The 23,596-nt window shown below is 35.2% G+C and overlaps 1 protein-coding gene across 3 annotated transcripts; it reads right to left on the bottom strand.

Annotated features, from left to right (window-relative positions):
* Positions 1-546: 546 nt before the first annotated feature.
* asl (argininosuccinate lyase) lies at positions 547-22,707 on the bottom strand. Of its 3 annotated transcripts, none has more exons than XM_005161293.6 (17): positions 22,657-22,707; positions 22,505-22,568; positions 22,222-22,416; positions 19,390-19,473; positions 17,824-17,880; positions 17,640-17,737; positions 17,472-17,549; positions 15,873-15,950; positions 15,543-15,595; positions 15,360-15,422; positions 13,251-13,365; positions 8,296-8,380; positions 3,339-3,398; positions 3,169-3,252; positions 2,859-2,939; positions 2,656-2,762; positions 553-914 (listed from the first exon to the last, which is right to left on the bottom strand). In XM_005161293.6, the coding sequence occupies exons 2-17, from the start codon at positions 22,517-22,519 to the stop codon at positions 770-772; spliced, it is 1,398 nt and encodes a 465-aa protein (XP_005161350.2). In that variant the 5' UTR covers positions 22,520-22,568; positions 22,657-22,707; the 3' UTR covers positions 553-769.
* Between the last annotated feature and the right edge of the window lie 889 nt (positions 22,708-23,596).

Here is a 23,596-nt window from a genome sequence, read left to right as displayed (position 1 = left end):
TTTTAATATACAAATATGAAATGTTGGGGAAAATGCAATAACAGGTTGCATCAGTTGACTGTCCTATTGAATGAATCATTGAATCATTAATTCAAATAATCACTCAGACAGCAGATTCGTTAAAGAATGAATCTTTGGGGATTAATCACTGAATCACTGACTTAACTGATTCGCTCAAAAACACAATCCTTCAGTTACGAAACATCTGCATTTCATATTTTTGTAAAGAAAATACTTTTTTATTTATTTGAACACTTGGGGTTAGGTTTAATCATATTTTTTATATAAAATTAATGGCTGGTCCAAGTCAAAAATAAACAAAACGACATGCTTAAATATAATTTCATGATTTTCAAAACCTGGAAGTGTTTTTTATTCTCCAATGTTTGCTGGAGAACTTTGTAAATTAAGTGTTTAACATAGCTATGATTTGATGACATACACTTGAAAAATAAACATGTAAACACTGTGCATATATGCAGGGCATGCGGAGTGTAAGCTGTATATAATAAATGTTTCCAAAATGTAAATAAAACAGTAAAGAAGTCACTGTTTATTAAAGTAATTCTTTATTGAGTTGAAACTATTTCATTGTACATATTGCTTGTCATAAAACCCTCATCATGAACCAGTGAAACTCTACTCATTTAAATCACACAGGAAAAACCCCTCCATTTCTGATGGAATAAGAGACAATAGTAGGCATAATAAGCAAAATTCATCAATGGAAGAGCACCTGTCATTGACCTTAATAAAAGTGAGACTATTGTTACAGTTTCTGTGCCTGCAACCAGGTTTTAAAGTGCTGGATTTGAGCGGTGACGCTACTTTTCGATGTGCCACCGGGGGCGCTGTACTGTTCAACACTTTTGACGTAATCCCACACTGAAGAAACGTCCTTGTCAAAAAGAGAGCTGAAAAGAAAACAGAAATAAACAGATTGATTTTCATTCCATATGCTTTTATCAAGCCTTTATTTTTTAATGTGCCTGGGTCAAAAATGAGACACGCCATTTCCTTGTTTGCAGTAAAATGCATTTACAAATATATACAGACACACAAGCTCAGAGACTGATATATAGACCATCCTAAGGGATGTAAACAAAGACAGTGGTCCTTATGTGTTTCCTGTTCTACATTTTTTATTTTCTATAGCTTTTAAGAATCTAAAAAGGTCCACATATTGATAAATAATGTTATGATGGCTTTTTTGATGGCAAGTCATGATTGAATTGCCTCTTGTTACAGTTTGATAACAAGCAGAATATGTTCATGGGCCAATTTCATGACCACATTGAAATGGTCTATAATCGTCCAGTTAATAACCTGTAATATGAGCTAATAAGTAATGCATTTGTCATTCACATTAATGCAGATTTTCACAGAATGACACTAACATTATATAAAGTTTAAGGCAAAATAAGAGAAGGTTTACGGCAATTTTGAACCATACTATTTTTAATAAGTAATTTCTAATAACTAAAATATTTTGTCATTACCATAAAGACTAGTTATTTTGCAAGATACCTGTATTCAGCTTAAAGTGTAATTTAAAGGTTTAAAAACGTTGATTGGGTTAACTAGGTAAATTGAACAACAGTGGTTTGTTCTGCAGGCAATTAACAATAAAATCTTAAGAGGGTTAAAAATACTGACCTTAGCAGTTTTTACTTTTTAAAAATATATATTTTTTATTAAAACCAAAATAAAGTAGTAAGACTTTTTTCAGAAGAAAAAGATTCATAGGAAATCCAAAGAGAGAAAAAAAACAAACATAATAATTTTAAAGAGCAATTTTATAGTTTATAATAATATTTCAGATAGATGAAGAATGTCTAATACCAAAAAAATGCATAATAAACGTGATAATATCAATACTGCAATGCATTTGGGTGTGTGTGTGTGTGTGTGTGTGTGTGTGTGTTATTGATTCATTTTAGATTCATTTATGCCCATAAAAACTACAGGCAATGCCAAAAGCTAACTGCAGGTACAGTAGCTGGAGCACCAGTCTTAGCAAGGAGACACAAACACAAATACTATTGAGGGTTGTAACTGTTAAAATAATTTTACCACTGTTATAGACTGAGAATCGCAGCATCAGAAGTTTGGAATGGTTTGTTACACTGAATTAAATTTCCCAAAAAATGATGGACAGAACTTTGCTTTTGCCATTAATCATTAAGGGGATTCTTCGCCCAAAATACCCATTCTTAAAACAGCAAACAGAAATTATTCATGAACATAGCTTCAAACTGTTATTTTTAAGGCCCCTTGTACGTCAGAAGCAAAAAGTCCTGTAATACCAACAGTGTAAGAAATATATTTATGTACAAATGAAAGAACATACTTATTCTGATCTATTGTGGCCAAGCATAAATGTTTAAAATTACTATCAGTCAGTATTTTGGGGCTGCACTGATATGAATATATCATCAAATAGTTCTTGTTCTAAATATTTCAAGAAGATATTTTAATATATAAACTTTTGCTACATTGAATTATATTTTAATGGTTAAAAATCATGATAAAAATGTATAATCATTTCATTTTGTTGTTGAGAAACACATTCGAAGGTATGGGGGGTATTTAAAACCATATTGAACTATTTTCACCTCATTTATCTTTATTTTCCATCTTTGTCCCATTACTAACCTGACCGTCTGAAGGTCCTCTACAGTGAGTTGGGACAGTCGAATGTTTTTAGATTCCGCGATATAGACAGCTTTCCCAGCACAACCATGAGCCTCTCTGAAAGGCATCTTTAATAAAACATGAACAAACATCAGATTTCATTCAGCTCTGCTCCAATGCAAATAGCATTTATTATAAAAAAATATCTAGCCTTCTGTACTCACTCCTTTTCTGACCAGATGATAGGCGAGATCAGTGGCCAGCATATCTGGACTGAGGGCTTCTTCCATCTTTGCTTGATTGACCTAAAAAAAAAATAGAAAAATATAACATACTGCAAGCAGAATCTACAATTAATAGAAAAACTTCTCCTTTCACTGCTTAAATTTCACCCTAAAATTGGATTACTACACGTCCAACAGGTTTACATCTCATTCCACTTCATTTACTATTTAACCAAAGTAACATTTTTGCTTTTGATTACCATTGTTCATGATAAAACTGCATTAACTTGTGATGTAACCCGTCTCTCACCTTTAGAGTTGAGATGACGCCTGTCGCCACCTGCAGCACAGCGTGTACAGTATCATATGTATCAAACATGGCTTCTTTATCCTCCTGCAGTGATGAAATCTTGAATTAGGGAATGTTTTCATTTTTAAAGGTTACATTTGACATTTTCTTCCTGTAGTTTGTGGATTTACCTGTAAGTCTTTGTTGTACGTGCTTGGTAAGCCTTTGAGTGTCATCAGAAAGCCTGCACACTGAATTAAAATGAGATTTGATTTGAGTAAGTCTCAATGTTTTTGTGTATAAATATTAAAAATGTAACTTTTAAATGTAAATTCTAAATGTGAACTATAAATAAATATAGTTTATAAAATCTCTAGCTATTAATACATCAGTGGATGTACTGACGTTAAAGCTGATTGTGTTTTAGATACAATGATGCATTGACTGCCACCATTTATCAATTGATTATTGTTTTAATTCACAACCATCAACTTATTGAATACTGCATGAAAAAGAACAATTTAGTTTAGTCAATGTTTGATGGCATCTACCGAAACGAGGATGTTATTAAATAGGCTACATTTTATACAGAGTTATTATCAGAGAAATTCTGTGGTTTTAGCAGTGGTGGAAAGAGTGCTGAAAAATCATTTTCAAGTAAAAGTACCATTACTTGTCTAAAAATGTAGTGCAAGTAGAGTAAAAGTATCTGTTGTAAATATTACTCAAAGTATGAGTAAATAGTAGACCTTTCAAAACATTTCAGGAGTAGTGAGTAGTGAGTAGTGAGTATTACGCGGTAAAAAGCTGATGCGTTTACATGTAATTTGTGGATGTGTGTAAACGTAACATTCTGTAGTGCAGTGGTTCTCAAACTGTGGTACGTGTACCACTAGTGGTACGCAGGCTTACTTCTAGTGGTATGCTGAGGAATTGCTGAGTAATGAATGAAAAAATTTATAAAATTTTGGCTGTTCTCTAAGACCTATGATCAAAGCCCTGTGCTTAAAATGTTTACTTTAGTGTATTGCGTCTTCAGCTGCTAAAAATCAATCCAATTGGCGCAGAACTAGAGAAAGAGGTGCGTGGTGCTTGAAGAGCAGATATGTGATAAAGCAGTGGTACCAGGGCACACAAAAAAAATCATTAATTATTTCCATTTTATATATTATCTAAGTCTGTCCGATCATTTATTTTGAAAATTCTTTTGTTTTGGAAAAATTGCCGTGTTCTCCTTTTACATCTTGATCACTTTTTAATAATGTTTTTAATATGCCAAAATTTTAACCACAGGCTAGCAAAATGAGTAAGAACTGCCAACGAATGGATGCGCAACCCATTTGTCAACAAATCAGGTAAATCCAGCATGAATGTGCAAGAATATCAACTGCTGTAGATCGCAAATGATGGCGGCTGTTCACATATCGTGTCATTTCCACCTGCAAGTTTGTTATTTATAATGAAGGCGACAGCATCACAATGCGCTTGCGTATTCCAGTCGTAACATGTTGAAAACATCTTAACTTTTCAGAATGCCACACCATGAGTCACGTGACAAGAACTGACTGATTGGCTTCATATTTTATAATTTCGGTAGACTAATTATCTCAAACTAAGACAAACACAGAACACAGAAACACTGCAGTGCTATTTAACTTTCTCCATAAATAAAACTTGTATCAAAGTGGAATAAAGTTTTGTCAGCTTGACATCCTCTGAGAAAAACGGGTTCTCAAGCAATCTACATACAAGTTAATGTTTGGATTTCAAAAAGTTTTACAAATATGTCATATGTGCATACAACACATATTTCAAAAATTATTTAAAAAAATTATAAATATGAATATAAATATGACTGTCTCGTTTTCGAACTGTGCAGTGCTGTAGCTGCTTAATTTGGCCAACTACACTACTTTCACACTACACTTTATTTCAATACTGGTCATTATGGTGGTACTTGGAGAGGCAATTTTTTTCTTAGGTGGTACTTGGTGAAAAAAGTTTGAGAACCACTGCTGTAGTGCATTTAGTTATTGCCCAGCAGGCACACAATGTCATAAGATGTCAATAATAGGTTAGATTTAGGTTGTGATGTCAGGTGACCAAAATTCAAAGTCTTGCCAGCGTCAAAGGACAACGTTATTTTGAGATCCAATTTGATGTCAAATGATGTCGATATTTGGTCGATTTTAGGTTGTGTTAGAAAGTGACCAAAATCCAACGTCGAGCCAACATCTTAAACCAATGTCATGTTGACATCAAATACTGACTTTTCTTCATCAGCTATGGCAAACAAAATCCAACATCTGATAGACGTCATAGTGGTAACGTCCACACAACATCAAGCTGTAACATCATTAGACGTTGATATTTGGTTGATTTTAGGTTGGACATTGATAGCGGCCTGACATTGGGTTCTGATGTCAACCTGGTTTTTATATCCAAACAAAATGCAACGTCCCCACAAGATGCTGAAATTTTGTGCATGCAGGGTGTTTAAGGCCATTTCGGTCATTATACAGTAAACATCTGTCATCTTCTCATCAGTGACATGCAAATGTACTAGTAAAAGTACACAGTTTTAAAACTACTTAATAAATTGCAATTCCTGAGAACAAAAATACTCAATTACAGAAGTTGGAGAATTTGTCATTTGTTTCTATTCATATGATGGACAGTGTGCTGGTTCATCCCTCTGTTAGTGGTAAGGCCATGCAATGTACGATGCCATAATGAGTAATGAATAAACGAATGAAAATACAAAGACCTATCCATATACACATATAATGTAATGCTGTACAATAACGTGTCATTTGTTTGTTTCGGTTGTTTTCATTTGAATCATTTCATGATAATGCGATTGTGTGTTTTGTCAGCCTGATTTCCGCTGAACTGGGCGGGTTGTGTGACGTTTGATTCAGAGGACATTCTGGGAATGGGGTTTGTGCGCCTGTTAGCCCGACAGTGGAAACGTGACATGTTTTCTGCCTCACTGCTCAAGCTCCAGGGCTATTGGCACGACCTGGCCTGATAAAAGCCCTGGCTCGCAGTGGCCTGACAGTGGAAATGCGGCGATTCACACACACACACACACACACACACACACACACACACACACACACACACACACTCATACACTATGGCCAATTTAGTTTACTCAATTCACTTATACCAGAAATGCTTCCTAACATTTTCGGACCAGTGAGCTTTTTGCTTTGAGGCAATTTTTTTGGGGAAAACTTAATTGTTTTAGGTTCAAATCAACTTAAACGATGCATGTTAGGACAACATAAATGATTTGTGTGGAATTGTTTGTAAAATAATTAAATATTTAACAAAATAAATGTGAAATCTGTATAAAATATACTTAGGTAGACAAAAGGCAACTTTTAGAGAGTGCAATTTTCCACAGCTGTAGTTGATTCAAAGTGCTTTACAATAATTTTTTTTTTAAAAATGGTATTTAAATATAAATATAAAAATATAAGAAAAGGAAATATATATGTATACAAATAATACTAAAATACAGATAAGAACTAACTAGCATGTGTCACTCAAAGGTGAGAGAATAAGTCTTTAAATTAGATTTAAAAGCATCCAATGAAGGAGAAATCTTGACATTCATAGCGAGACTGTTCCAGAGCCTCGGGCCGCAACACAGAAAACTCAATCACCTTTTGATTTGCAGCGAGACCGAGGGACAGGCAAAAGAAACTGGTCATATGATCTTAACGGTCTACAAGCTGTATAAGGCCTAATAAGTTCACTGACATAGTCTGGGGCAGAATTGTGCAATGTTTTATAAGTGAAAGGAAGGGTTTTAAAATCAACTCTAAATTTTATAGGAAGCCAGTGCAATAAGCCAAGGACAGAGGAGATATGATCTCTTTTCTTAGTTCCTCTTATTAATCTGGCGGCTGCATTCTGGACCAACTGTAACCAAAAGAGTGTTGACTGAGGTAGACCAACACATTTTAATCTGTTTTTAATCATTTGCATTATTTGTCTTTATTTTCTTATACTTGTCTTTTTTTATTCATGCTTATGTAAAGCACTTTGAATTGCCACGGTGTATGAAATGTGCTAATAGTGCTATATAAATAAACTTGCCTTGCAATGTACAAAGAGTTGCAGTAGTCTAACCGAGAGGAGATTAAAGCATGTTACAATTTCTAAATCTTTTTTATCTAAGCAGGAAAAGGCTGCTCTTCACAACTCTTTTACATGTTTGTCAAACTGCAAGTGTGGATCAAAAAGAACTCCAAGATTCTTGGCGTGATTGGGCAGATTGCAATAAACTAGCTAATATAGATCATTACTTGTAGCTTTGAATTTTGCTAAATAAATTATTTAATAAATTATTATTTTAATAAATGAGCAAGCCATAACTTTCGGCATCAAAATTGACCAACAGTTGTAACTTATCACTGTCATTAAGCAAAAAAGGCACATCTTAATTTCATTTGAATTAAATAAACTTAAAGCAAATTATTTTAAAAAAAGTTAAATCCTTCATTTCAATTTTAAATAAAAAATGTATTTAATCTATGAATTTTGGCATCATAAAACAAATTTACAGTATAAAAATGAAAAATCATTTACATATTTTCTGAAGATTACTTTTGACAGTGTTATGAAATTATACATGGTCAAATATTAACTTTAAGTGGCATTTCTATAACAGAATAATATAAATAAAACACATAAATAAAAAAATATAAATAAAATAGGCAAGCACTAATATACTGTCTAAAATTATATGATCAGTTAGTCATGACAGCATGTTTTAGTTCATTGTAACTTATTAATTTAGGTTAATCATGTTCTAACTTAATTTTCTAAGTTACGCAAGCAGTGTTAAGTCAGTTCTTGTAAAAGGACTCATAAGATTCATATGATTCAGCTTAAAAAATTAAGGCAACCAGGAGTTCTTTACAGTGTAAACACCCAACAACAGTTAGCCAATAAACTCAATAAACAGAGCACCCCTAAAGTAATAACCCCAACTTGACAGCTCTAATATTAATTAAATCTCCTATACATTGGCCCTAATCATGAGGCCAATTATTTTAATGATGTGTACTGTATATCTCTGTAGGCCAGTGTTCATGTCTGATGTTGGCTTCATTAGCCAGTGCTGTATCTTACTCTTCCAAACACTCGTCCTGCTTTGCTGCGGATGAGCTCCAGGCTGTCTGCGTTCTTCTTCTGAGGCATTAAACTGCTCCCAGTGCTGCGTTCACAAACAAACACACACATAACAGCTCTGATTAACCACATTTGTAAAAGCAGTAAGCAGCTTGAATCCCTCAGTAAACATCAGCCATATCGTCTTCATCTGTGTCCCAAGGCTGTTGTGTTTGTTAGCATCCTCCAATTAAGACAAACTATGTGAATCCATGCGCTCCTGCTTTACCAAACATGTTAATGGTGTTAATAAATAAGCAATCGTCATTTCCTTGTGAACGTTTACTATTTGACTGACGTCAGTACCGGCTGCGTATGGACCAGTTTGTGGTTAATAAGCATTACTTGGTTAATGTTAACAGGCTGAACATTTCACAGGCCATAAAGAATTACATGAGAAGAAGAAGTATTTGCTCTACTAATGGAAACTGCGTAATGGTAGGAGTAAAAATGTTTGATGTTTCTAGACAATTGCATTCAGAACTTTTTAAAGTCAATTCACTTCTGCCTAAAGCTTAAGCAAGCAGCTTTTAGGATTTCATGACGTATTGTTTCACATACATCAAGTGAGGTTAATATGAATAGCATGGTGGGAATGGAAAGAGAAATATTGTTGACTCAAGGGTTTCAAACTAATGGTTTCTGTCTGTCATTATGTTTACTTTTATTTGACCTACTCACAAGGCATGGTCATGAGCTCAAATCACTAGACGAAATCTTGCTGACTTGAGGCCTGATATACTGCCAGCTGTTTTCCCCTTTTTTTAGAAGTAAAAAAGCTTGAAACACATGAATACTGATATAGCTGATATTAGTATACTGATTAAAAAAACATCCAAATGCCACCCATGTGAAAGCAGAGTTTGCATTAACAGGGTTTATAGAAGGGGTGTCCAAACTTGGTCCTGGAGGGCCGATGTCCAAGAGAGTTGAGCTCCAACCCTAATCACACACACCCCAACCAGCTAATCAAGCTTTTAATAGATATACTAGAAACCTCCTGGCAAGTGTGTTTAAGCAAGTTCAAGCTAAAATCTGCAGAACATCGGCCCTCCAGGACTGAGTTTGGACACCCCTGTTATAAAGGTTTCAAATCTAATTGAATGCTTTTTAATTCAATTTTAAATTCATTTATTGCCATGTTGTCACCTTGGAATTATAAGTTTCTTTCTGCGTCCTAAATTATTTTGAGATATTGAGCTTTAAAGTTTTTGCATTCCATATAGCAAACATTATGTATGTAACAGTTCTCTTTCATACATTAACATGTAAGAGACCCTAAATGTAGTCTGAAATGTAAACTATTAGAGTTCTCTTACATTTGCAAATTGGAGTAAAAAAACATGGTAAATCCAGATAGAACCTTCTAATTCCAAGTCATTTTCCACTTGGAATTATAAGGTTCTACCTGGCAGATCATTCCTTGAAGCATTACTTTCAAGAAATGCAATCAAATATCTATATAAATAGGTGTTGTAACAATATGTCGATGCTTGAGAAAGTAAAAGTTTTGCTTTCTGTAACATTTATTTCATTTTTCAGGATGAATATTTTTTCTTGATCAAATTAAGCATAAATATTTTGTCCAGTGCAGATGGTAATTTTATGTAAACAATATTTTAATATTTATAAAATTTTGTGCCTTATATGAACTATTGAATTGGTAACACTTTACAATAAGGTTCATTAGTTAATGCTTTTACTAATATGAACTAATCATGAACAACACATGTACAGCATTTATTAATCATAATTGAACATTTACTAATGCTTTATTAACATCCAAGTCAATGCTTGTTAACATTAGGTAATGCACCATGAGTTAAAATGAACTAACAATGAGTTATTTTCATTAACTAACGTTAACTAACATGAACAAATACAGTAGTAAAAGTATTGTTCATTGTTTGTTCATGTTAGTAAATGCATTAATTAACATTAATGAACCTTATTGTAAAGTGTGACCATTGAATTATATTTATTGAATTATGTCCAATTCATTAAATTAGGCACTTGCCTTTCAAGGCTTAAAATTAAATTTAAAGACTTTAAAAGAAAACAAACAATATACAAATGAGTTTAAACACTGAAAAATGTTTCACTGACTATATATATATATATATATATATATATATATATATATATATATATATATATATATACACATACACACACACACACACACACACACACACACACACACACACAAATAAAACTATTTCACATTTAATATAGAGTTTTTTTAAATATTAATTTCTTTTTTCAGCAAATGTAAAATGTAACATTTCATCTCAATGTCAAAAAATGCTTCTAAAGCATCACATTTACACACATCTCAATTTTTTGTGGTGTGACATTATTTAGCTGACTCTGATTTTGTCTTTCCGGTCTTTTCCGCTCTTAATATAGCAGTCCGGCGAAATGACAAAGAAAGCTAATCCTAATTGGTCCTCGAGCGTGCATAAAAAATGCTGATTGGCTCACAGAAAGATCTTTTAAGAGTCAAGCTAGAGTTAAACTTTGTAGATTAACCGTTTTTGCTTTTTTAGTAAAAAGCCTTAAAATGTAAACAACTTATAAGTTGTCACTTAATAAGAATGTCAATAACTCATTTTTGAAAAAAATGTCAGATAGAACCCTATAATTCTAAGGTGACGATGTATTGCCTGTATACAGTGCTGCTTGAATGTTCATAAAGCCTTTGAACATTTCATTCTATTATTTTACCATGAATTTTGTAATCCATCATTGCCAGCTTTTAAATAAAATTTCAGATGTTTATCAATTGCACGCGTTTGTTTAGGAGTTATGTATATGACAATGTTTTCAGTCAAAAACTAGAAACTTCTATTGCATTTCAACTCTTTTTGGAATTGTAAAATCAAATCAATCTTAAACGTTTTTGAAAATGCCACTGTTGTAATATTCATGTTAACCAGTAGTCTCAAACTCAATTCCAGGAGGGCCGCAGCTTTGCATCGTTTAGTTACAACCACCTCCAACTCACACCTGCTTAATAGTCTCTAGTTGTCTTGAACACCATGATTAGTTGCATCAGCTGTATTTGATCAGGGTTGGAGCAAAACTGTGCAGAGCTGCGGCCCTCCAGGAATCCTGTTTGAGACTTTGAGACAACTTAAATGTTCGTGTAAACCAGGTAAAGTCTCTGAAAATTATGCGGATGTGAGTAAAGCTGAAAAAAACTAGTTCATATGCAAAAACCAAAAAGTGCCATCTGTAATTTCTTTCTAGAGCATTTTTCTCAACCTCCTATTTTTTGTTAGGATATTTCACATTTAAGACAATGAAAATAACCAATTAATTGCCATTAAAATGAAATTACTGAACCTAAACACAAGAGTCTGACAAAAATGCTTATTAGAATAAAACTCTAAATGGCACTTAAAGGTTTGCATCTGAACTCTTCATACAATTAATGTATTTGCAAAATTTATATGAACCCCTGGCTGCACTGATAAAGTCAAATAGGTACCATTCAGGTGAAGGTCACTTGGTTGTCTAATTATTCAGTTAAACAGACCAATCAAATTAGATATCTTGGGGTGAATGCATCTTAAACCAGATGGAAATTGGATAGATCTTATATTTATGTAGGGGTTAAGGAAGTGTGATGCTGGAAATTCAGTTCGCCACACACAAAAAATTTACATTTAAAAATATCTCACTGTCATCATCAGTTATTAAAATAATATTTCACCTTATTAGTGTTTTATTATATTTGTCATTAATTAACGTAGCCTTGAAGCAAACGAGAATTCTTTCGAAAAGCATTAATGTGTGCAGGTTATTTTCATTTCCCAACTGCACCTGTTTAATAAGTAAATGATGCATTGATTCTAATCGGAGAAAATACACCTTATTTAAATACTCAAACAGAATTGGATATTGCGCAGAGACAGCTTAAAATGTCAAAATATATTTGATATAACTTGAAACTGATTGCTAATCCTGCTGCAAAATTAGCTGGTGACGGAGAAAAAAAAAACATTAAATTTGTGTTTGCACAAGTTTCAGATAGAATCTGAAAGACTATAAACCCTCAGTCTGGGCAATAAAGGGAAAATGCTGGAACTTTAAGTAACTTTGGTAATTACAAAGACTTTTAACTCCTTTAGGGAGTAAACCCATGTGCCTAAGGCTCACTTTTAATTCCAAATATGACTCAAATCATTGCATTTGTCCTTGAATCTTCTCAGATTATTTGATCATGACCTGACAGTAAGCATTGTCATCTGCTTGCCATTATTTTTAGACAATTAAAGGGACAGTTCACCCAAAAATGAAAATTACTGCATCATTTACTTCCTCATTTTAAAGAATCCTGGTTGCTGGGACCCATTGACTTACATAGTATGAAAAAATATATACTATGGAAGTCAATGAATATCAGCTACCAGCATTTTTTAAAATAAATGATGTAGTGTTTAACAGTAGAAAGTAATTCAAATATGTTTTGAATAAATGAGGCTGAATTTCATTTCATTTTTGGGTGAATCAGCCACAAGCAAATTGCACAATATTACTTTCAAATATGAAAGTAAACCATCAGCAAGTGACTGTCATGAGTATTTGTGCAATTATTCAGCGGATTCATGCAAACAGTTTACTCATTCAAGAATGAAGCAAGTGCCTGTCTTCATGAATGGATCACTGAAATGAAGGCTCATCAGATTCATTCAAAAATGCAAAATCATTTAGCAACATTCCACTCCTGTGTCACACAGTTCTTTAAAAGCTGATTTGTTGCTCAATAAATATTTCTTACTATTTTTAACTGAAAAAGCAGTGGTGCTTAATATGTTTGTGGGTTTTTTTATGAATATCCTTTTTGTACTTTTGTAATATTTTCTATTGTGTTGTCATGATTGTTCACAATAAAGAAGTGCTGTCCTCACCTGTATGCATCAGTCAGATTGATAAAGGAGAACTCCTTCGTACTGTACAAAATCAGATCCTCTGCCATCTTGCTAAGGTGTGTGAGACACATTGATCCCCAGAAGAGAAACTCAGCTGTCCAAAAACACACAAATGCATTCACTTAAGGCAGTGGTTCCCAAACTTTTTGCTGTGTGCACCCCTTTCTAATATTTGACACCTGTCAAGCAACGCTTTATCCAATTAAACTCCACATTTTTAACGACAATAACTAAATACACACATTTCCTGCATACGTGATTAAAATAAAATATTAAAATATGTGAATTTAATGGACGAGCTTTTATGAAGTTCACAATTTCCACAGCGTCATTAAGTACAGACAAAAGTTCATCTGGCATGTTTTTCCATCGCTAGTCTTGGTGGACGCTGCAGTGTACCCAGGAAACCGATGGTGCAACTTTTTAGATGAAAGCTACTGCTCCTTTGTGCCACCTTTTTTTCTTGTTCTGCAGTTCCTCCTATTTTCCTTAAAAAAAAACTTACAGGCATGTCTTGTTTGTAAGTGCCGGACCATATATGAGGGCTTAAGGGTGCTTTCACACCTGTGAATCGATTCAGTTGTTCCGAAACAGAGATTACAATTGTTACATTGTTGCTCTTTGCTCTTGGAGCGGTTCGCTTTCACACTGCAAAGTTTCTAATCGGACCAAAAGAGCTTAAACAAGTCACGTGCGAGTAAACTCTCCTCACATTGGTCAGTGTCAGGGTTTATTTTGCAGCGTCCCGCTAAGCTGTCAGGAAAAGTGGTGGTTTGGTGGTGATTGACAGGGTGCGCGCGCGCGATGTGTCTGAGGAGAGATGCGGAGGGGAGGGGTGAGAAGGGTGCGCGACGATGCCTATTTGAGGACCTGTAGGGAGACGCGAGATTACCGGGAGATCATCACTCGTTTGCGGGCATCCGGAGACTCGCGAAACTTCCCACCCCAATCATAATTCTCTCTTCATATAGCCGTATATGCCTATTACATATCCATAAAACACAGTGATACAACCGCGCTCGGATCGGATCGCTTTCTCACTACAATCGAACCGCTCCAGGGTTCGTTTCAATCGAGCCGAGACCACCTCATTCAAGCGATCTCGGAGCGATTACTTTGGCGCGGAACAGAGCGCGATTGCCCTGTTCACATATGCCAATCGAACCGCGCTAACTGGGCAAACGAGATACGTTCCGAAACAAAAGTGTAGGTGTGAAAGCACCCTAAGACTGCTATTAGCTAAAACCTCACCACAGACTACACACTGCGGATTTGGATTTTCTGCATCTCCAATCCATGTACACCCGAAACCAAAGTAACTATTGCTTTATTTGCATTTCTTACTTGACATTTTCTCACTCTCTAGCGTAGGCCTAATTCTCTTCATTAGTACATCTCTGCTAGATTTCTCTGTTCCGCCTCATTCGTTATCCTCCGAGTCCATATGTTCAAGGCCGCTGCATATCTCCATAGAAGAGACCGATGTTGATCCCTATTGTCACTTGCCTTCTTTAAAGTGCCAGTTTTAAATCAGGTGTTCATTTTGATAAATATAGTAAACGAAAAGCAAATATGAATGTACCATCAATTAGCGCCTAATGGGAAAGGATGGGCTATTGTGATGCAGACGTGAAACTGCGAGATGAGGGAGTATGCATAGGTTGTAAATTACAACTTGTAATGTGTTTTTTTTTCTTTCTCATTGAATTTCCTCTCTCAAAAATATGACATGTGAAGTTTACCCAAGATAAATGAATAAAAACAACAAAAGATAAAATTTTCCTCCATTACAAAAATTCTCTCACGCACTCCTGCTGGTCAGACTGCGCAAACCTAGGGGTGCATGCACCCCAGTTTAGGAACAGCTGACTTAAGCGAACAGTTCACCCCAAAATTAATTCCGTTATCATATGCACTCAACCTCAAGTTGTTTCTAACCAAAATGTCTTTTTTTATATTCTACAGATATGCAAAGACAAAAATGTGAGTGTACAAAGACAAAATAAATGTTTAAATGAACTAACCCTTTACATGCAACGATACTATTTGAGTTGTAAAGTGAATTATCATACTCATGATTATACATACCAACAAAATCCCTCTGTCCAGTAGCATCCATGCTGTTAATACTGATACTGTCAAAACTGAGTTCTGTGGAGTTATTAAAAAAAAATAATAATCGGATTAATAAATTCACACAAATCACTAATTATATTAGAATTTAATTAAAGCATGAGTTACAGGAAAGCTAATTTATAAAATTATGTCAACCTTGGCGAAGTAGTTCTCTGTCAATGTCGAAGGGATTCCCAGCAATGGCTCCACTGAAAAGCAAATATAATATGTAATAGTGTATATTTTTATCCACAACAAAACATCCCAGGAGGGTTAAATGCACAGTAAAAAATGTAGGATTCCACACAATTCACTAATATCATCCCAGCATTTATCGATTAAGCTAACTATTAATGATTAAGTGGATTGAGCGTAAAACAATTAAGCTGTCCCAATAAAATCTCAAGAATTGTGTTGTTTCAGTTCATTTTAAATAAGAACAAGCAGAAAACATTTTTTTTCTGTGTGTATACAAACAAAACTAACCTTCCTAGTGGCATCACATTAACACGTTTCCTGATGTCCTCCAGCCGCTCAACATCCCTGCTTATTGCCACTACATGACTGCAATAAATAATAATGAACAATTGGGGTTTGTAACAGAATTAAAGAAATTGTTCACCCAAAAATTAAAATTCTATCATCATTTACTATCCTTTAACTTGTTTCAAACCTGTTATGAGTTTCTTCTCTAGAACACATAATATACACTCACTGGCCACTTTATTAGGTACACCTTATTAGTAACATGTCAGACCCACTTTTGCCTTCAGAACTGCCTTAATTTTTTTGTGGCATAGATTCAACAAGGTACTGGAAATATATTGGTCCATATTGACATGATAGCATCACAGACATTTGTCAGCTGCACATCCATAATGAGAATCTCCCCTTCCACCATATCCCAAAGATGCTCTATTGGTGACTGTGGAGGCATTTGAGTATAGTGAACTCATTTGTCATGATCAAGAAACCAGTCTGAGATGAATCACGGTTCACGACATGGTGTGTTACCCTGCTGGAAGTGGCCATCAGAAGATAGGTATACTGTGGTCATAAAGGAATGGACATGGTCAGAAACACTACTCTGGTAGGCTGTGATGTTCCCACGATGCTCAATTTGGTACTTACAGGCCCAGAGTGTGCCAAGAAAATATCCTCCACACCATTACACCACCACCACCAGTCGGAACTGTTGATACAAGGCAGGATGGATCCATGCTTTCATGTTGTTGACGCCAAATTCTCACCCTACCATCCAAATGTCGCAGCGGAAATCGAGAGTCATCAGACCAGGCAATGTTTTTCCAATCTTCTATTGTCCAATTTTAGTAACCCTATGCGAATTGTATCCTCAGATACCTGTTCTTAGCTGACAGGAGTGGCACCAAGTGTGGTCTTCTGCTGCTGTAGCCCATCTGCCTCAAGGTTAGATGTGTTGTGAGTTCAGAGATGCTCTTCTGCATACCTCAGTTGTAATGAGTGATTATTGGAGTTACTGTTGCCTTTCTATCAGCTCAAACCTCTAGTCATTCTCCTCTGACCTCTTGCATCAACAAGACATTTGCACCTAAAGAACTGCCGCTCACTGGATATTATCTCTTCTTCAGACCATTCTCTATAAACCCTAGAGATGGTTGTGCGTAAAAATCCCAGTAGATCAGCAGTTTCTGAAATACTCAGATCAGCCCATCTGGCACCATCAACCATGCCACGTTTAAAGTCACTTGAATCACCTTTCTTCCCCATTCTGAAGCTAAGTTTGAACTGCAGCAGATCGTCTTGATCGAGTTGCTGCCATGTGATTGACTGATTATTTGCGTTGATGAGCATGTACCTAATAAAGTGGTCAGAGAGTTTATATTATGAAGAATCCTGCAAAGCAGCAGTCATTGACATACATAGTATTTTTGTTTCCTACTATGGATGTCAGTGGCAGCTAGTTTTCAACATTCTTCAGAATTTATATTTTTTTATGCTTTACAAGTGAAAAAAGAAATTCGTAATTTTTTTAGAACCACTTGAGTGTGATTAAAAGTTCATTTCTGTGTAAAAAGTCACTTTAAATCTAAAATAGAAATACACCTGAGAAGCCAGTGACTCCATCTGATTGGCTGGGCTCTCTGCATGTGAGTGTATCCTGGGCACAGGATTTCAATCTCTCTAAAAGGATTAAAAAAAATAGCTATGTATTTGGCAATAGTACATTACTCTTATTAATAAATGTATTAAGATTACTGTGCATATTCTTACGCTGCAGCTCTTTCCACCATAGTGTTGATGAGTTGCAAAGCCAGTTCTTTAAGCGTGGCAATACCATCCCGTAACCAGAGTCGCATATCAGTTGCAACCTATCCGACAAGTGAGCCAAATAATATGCAAGTTAATTAAATGTCATGCGATATAACAGCAAAACTGAAATTACAATTGGAGGAACCTGATCATTTCTGCTCCTGCCAGTATGAAGCTTTCCAGCAGCATCACCAATCAATTCCTTTAAAAAAGAGAGATGAGATTAACATTGACTCATTTTAAGCAACTCTAAATGAGGCTGTGTGGAGCTTTTATTTCTTTAGAAGACTCTAAGATGGCAATGCAAATTAGACTCAAACTATGAAAAGAGGTTTCATTTTGACACATGAATTGATTATCAATTGATCTGAACACCATCGAAAGTCTTTGTGACGTGCTGGAACAGACTTCACAGAGTGGATCTCCTCAGGGTCAGATAATGAAGATCTTTTATGCAATTTCACACATTGTATTTCCATTTAGGGTTGCATGTATTTTTTGACTCATGGCTTGTAATGAGAAGTTGAGCATTCCCATTATCAGACCCTGTGGTGTCCAGGGTCTACTTCACAGGACAACTCAAACACTTTCAATCGGTTTCAGGTCAACTGGTGGTAAATTCATCTGTAAAAAAGATAAGTCTCACAATTTGAGCCTGATAAATCCATGCCATTGAAATCCTGGAGTATGGCCATGAGATAAAGAAATTTAAATACTCTTTAAGTTAAATTTAAAATAATTATTGCCAATTGTATGTATTAAACCACTGTTGTGACCCTGAACCACAAAATCTCTAATATGTTGCACCACAGGTATATTTTTGGCTACAACCAAAAATACATTGTATCGGTTAAAATTTCTGAAAGCAAAGAAGGTCAAGGTGCTTCAGGATTGGCCAGCCCAGTCACCAGACATAAACATAATTGAGCATGTCTGGAGAGAGATGGAGAAGGCATTGAATATAAATCCAAAGAATCATGATGAACTCTGGGAGTCCTGCAAGAATGCTTTCCTTGCCATTCCAGATGACTTTATTAATAAGTTAATATGTTTGGATGCAGTCCTCCAAGCTCATGGGAGTCATACAAAATATTAACTCTTCTTCTACTGCATCATGACTTTATATTCTATACTGTACATTATTTCTGTTAAGTGACAAGACTTTTGTCAAAGCAAAGTCAGACCTTACTGTCTTAATTAAATAATTAAAAATCAAGGCACGATCACGTTTTATTTTGGTAAAATAAGCGTAATCTAGAGGCCTTTGCCTTTCATATTAGCCACTTCTGTTACCAAATGATCAACTAAATGTCAAGATATTTATTTGTTGTTCCTAAAAACTTATAGGCAACAAGACTATTGTCAGGTAGTGTATCTTAGCCAAACTCTGTCTAATTCTAACAAACCATAAATCAATGGAAAGCTTATTTATTCAGCTTTCAAATTTTATTTGATGTATAAATCTCTATTTTTTTACACTTATGACTGTTTTTGTGGTCCAGGGTCATCATTAAATATCAAATAATGAACAATCATGACTGAAGATTTTGCTTACATAAATCCAAAGATAAACTGTTTTTTTTTTTTCAGGCCAGTGTGTTTTTTTATTATACAGCATTATAAGCAACACCACATGGTGTGTTAATCAAATCTTAATCTTGAATGATGCGAGTAAATGTTCTAATCACTGAGAAAAATGTTTTGTTTTGACCTTCAGCCTGCGTTCATTGGCTGTGTGAATGTCCTCGTCACCTGGTTTGATCTCGAACTCGCCTTTAGACCACTCATCCAAAACCTGAAAGAAAGAATTTTACTTTTTATTTGTGAATTAAAATGTTTGATTTGCTTTTTTGCAATGTGTACATTATGTTCAACATATAGAACAAACGTGTAGCTCTTAGAATTGAAAGTCTAGATAACATACATTTGTTAGCCTTGTATTTTGAAAAAAATCCTGTTGTCCATTTCTTGTTTTGGTTGTCAACTACTCAAATCATGTCTACAGACTAAACAGTCTTAACACTAAAAAGCAAGCCCATGATGTCACTGTTTTCCGAAAATTACATTTTTGTTTAGATAATTTTGACACTACTTTGCTCAAACTGCACTGTGATCCCCATTTTTGGTGTTCTCCTTGGTGTGTAAATGTTTATTTTATGTTTTGTGACAGTTTTCAATTCCCACTTCAAGAAACTCAAAAAAGTTTGGAACAAGTAAAGGGTGAGAAAATTATAACTGTATTTTTATGATTTGAAAAATATTTCAGATTTTTTAAAAAGGGAAACTCCATTTACATTAATTATTAATTCCTATGGGTTAATGTTTTGTTCATTACCTTTTACAGTTTTTGCTGCTTCATAGTTGTTTTACTATTTAAACATTGGCCCATGTTCACGTAGTCCATGTGTGTTCAATGAACCATACATTTTTTCCTCAATTCCTGAACATTTTCAGTAGTTTTTCCATACAGTAACTGACATTCAAGCATGAAATATTACCTGCGTCATTGTGTGAAGAACAAAACTCTGTCTCCTCTATTTGTTTGAATGTTATAAGAATGGAAAGGAAAATGGTGTTGATTTTGAGGCCTTTTGCACAAAGCTGGTTTGTTTTTTTTACTCTGATAAGTTTGTGTTTAGATTGAGCAAACTCTGAGTTTTAAGCTCAATTTGGGTTTGTTTTATTTGGGTTTCGAAGTTTTATTCTGAGTTAAAGATCACAAAACCAAACTGAAAAGTGAAGTATAAATCTGATAAAGCCATAGTGTCTGTGCGACTTTTTTGCTCCAAATGTAACCTTTTGAACTAAAAGCATTTTTAAATTAAAATTTAGTATTTTGTGCCTTATAACTTATTTACAGAAATGTATTTTATATTATTATATGATATACTTGAATGGCCATTTTACATTAATAATTGTTTTAAAAATAAAATTTACATAGAATTATTCATTCATTCATTTTCTTGTCGGCTTAGTCCCTTTATTAATCTGGGGTCGCCACAGCGGAATGAACCGCCAACTTATCCAGCAAGTTTTTACACAGCGGATGCCCTTCCAGCCGCAACCCATCTCTGGGAAACATCCACACACACACTCATACACTATGGACAATTTAGCTACCCAATTCACCTGTACCGCATGTCTTTGGACTGTGGGGGAAACCGGAGCACCCGGAGGGAACCAACGCGAATGCAGGAAGAGCATGCAAACTCCACACAGTAACGCCAACTGAGCCGAGGCTCAAACCAGCGACCTTCTTGCTGTGAGGCGACAATACTACCTACTGCGCCACAGCTTCGCCCTACATAGAATTATTTATATTTGAATTTGCTTTAATATATAAAGCTTTTAAAGTGACAGTCTTTGTGCTGTCTGTGAACCTACATTAATAAAGTCACCTGATCGAGCTAAGTAAGGGTAAGTATGATACTAAGGGCCCACAGACTTTGGGGCCCCTAGAGATCTGTTTTGTTAGTATTAACAGTAAGGCTAAACCTCAAATGATCTTTCATTTGGCCCAAAATCGCTAGTAGTGCCCTTATGTACTAACATAATTATATATAATAATAACAAAATACAACTTTTCAACTGTTCAACTGTTTGCTTTAACAGTGTTAATTTCTCACTTGTAAAAGCATTCAAATTCATTATATTTCTGATAATTGGGGCAGCACAGTGGCCTAACAGCAAGAAGTTTGCTGGTTTGAGCCCCGGCTGGGTCAGTTGGCATTTCTGTGTGGAGTTTGCATGTTCTCCCTATGCTGGCGTGGGTTTCCTCCGGGTGCTCCGGTTTACCCCACATGTACAAAGATATGCAATATAAGTGAATTGGGTAAACTAAATTGTCCGTAGTGTATGCGTGCATCACCTGGTCCTCCAGGTTGAGAGTTGAGTGTTGGGCTTACAACCCACTTCATAAAAATTAGATGTTATGAAACACCAACATGGTGTGGCTAAATATCAACTAACTTCGATATAAAACGGCCCTGGGAGTAAGTAAGTAACAGGGAAGTAAATTGATGACTTCCATGCAGGAAATAAATCAAACTCACCCTCTAATGTGTCATGTTTACGTGTCACAATCCTAGCTGCATCCTATTCAAAGTTAATCACAAACTCTGCATTAAACCTTGAGTTAACAGAGAAGGGTTTATAAAGCATTAAGAAATAATTTAACCTGATCTTTAGGTTGGTTTTGTCAACTTAAATCTTACTCTGCAACCCGAAGTTTGTTCAACTTGTTTTGGGCAACAGGGCTCTGCGGTTTACAATAGGCATCATCAACAGTCACATGTCTATTGTTATTGTGTCTGTGTCAGGACATATTTTTGTCTGTTATGCATTAAGCGTTGGTGCCAAAGGGTGAAATGGACTGTGGTACAGTACCCAGGTGAATATTTACCAAGGAGCATCATATAGGCTAAAGTTTCAAAAAGAAACTGACATTGCAAAAACAAAACACACACACAAACACATATAACCTGAAAGTAAGCAACCAAACTGGTTTTTAGTTGAGGTAACGTGGTGAATAAAATGTTATCACCTTGTCAAGGCCTGTAAGAATCTGTTCCATCTCGTTTTGGGTTACAAGGCTTGCTTTCTGTAAAGCTTTTACATAAGCTTTACTCCCTTTAATATCAGCCTTCCACATTCGCTGGTCGTACGAGATTGACGCGTTGAACTTTTCCATTATAGGGTCGGTGTTTCCCACAAAGCGACCACCCCATAGTTTATTTCCCTGTCATAAAATAGACATTAGGACTTTTCTTAAAAGGCTTGTAACTATGAAACACGTGCAAAATCAGAAATTAAATAGCTATATTTACCTCTGAACTTGCCATTGTAACAGTCTCTAGAGTAGCGACCTACGTGCGATGAGCAAACGGAAAACTAAAGCGTATGATTCAAACAGAATGAGGAAATGTCATATAATTAAAGGAACAAATCAGTGCTTTTAAGTATTCGAGGGATAAATTACAGTAAGAGCCTGCACATCCAACAGCGACCGGACTGCATTTCCTCCTCGTTTATTTTGGGACCAAGCACGCCCCGCCCATAATATGCAAATGAGGTGTTTGTGAACTAATCAAAATCATAAGCGCGATTTTTCGGGAGCTGTCGTTCATTTGAGTAACCAATCCCGTCAACTATACCGAAGGCTACAGAACCGCCTCTCTTAAGGAAAATACACTTTTATAAATCAGCATGCAGTGACGGTCATGGACGATGGATGGCGTCATTGTCTAATTAAAATGAAAGATAATGCTTTAATGGGGCGACACGGTGGCTCAGTGGAAAGCACTGTGGCCTCACAGCAAGGTGGCATGTCTGTGTGGAGTTTGCATGTTCTCCCCGTGTTGACGTGTGTTTTGCTCCGGTCCATATGTGGGTGATTGTTAATAAAGTGTGTATGGATGTTTCGCAGTACTGGATTGCAGCTGGAAGTGCATCAGCTATGTAAAACATATGCTGTATAAGTTGGCGGTTCATTCCGCAGTGGCAACCGCTGATGAATAAAGGGACTAAGCTGAAGGAAAATGAAAGAATAATGCTTTCATGTATTTATAAAATAAATTCGTCCACAGAGAACTTGTGATTTATGTCATTAGTTTTAGGATGTGTTTAGGATATAACGTAAAATGAATATTAGGGGAAAAAACATTAACCAATTTTTCATCATATGTTTAATTTAGCTGTTTAATCATTTTAACCAATACTACGCCATTTAAAGCAGCCTGCAGCCTTATTTAGATAACATACAGATTTCAATCTTAATTTTTGGAAATACCTTGATGGTATCATTTACAACTAAAATTTGCATTATGGTCCGAGACTAGATCTTGTTCTTCATTCATCAGGGTTTATCTATACCAACAATATGCAATACTGTCATTTTACCTAAAATATATATATATATA

This window comes from Danio rerio, chromosome 21, assembly GCF_049306965.1.
Source record: "Danio rerio strain Tuebingen ecotype United States chromosome 21, GRCz12tu, whole genome shotgun sequence".
In the NCBI taxonomy this organism is placed as follows: domain Eukaryota; kingdom Metazoa; phylum Chordata; class Actinopteri; order Cypriniformes; family Danionidae; genus Danio; species Danio rerio.
Note: the sequence above shows the minus strand (reverse complement) of the source record. Positions and strands in the feature narration are given on the sequence as shown.

What these genes read in the sequence shown, in the direction of transcription:
- asl (XM_005161293.6), bottom strand. An exon ending in CCAATGAACGCAGGCTGAAG is followed by an intron (nt 17,881 to 19,389) that starts GTCAAAACAAAA and finishes TCTTTTTTAAAG; the next exon opens with GAATTGATTGGTGATGCTGC. An exon ending in GCGTCATCTCAACTCTAAAG is followed by an intron (nt 2,940 to 3,168) that starts GTGAGAGACGGG and finishes TTTTTTTTTTAG; the next exon opens with GTCAATCAAGCAAAGATGGA.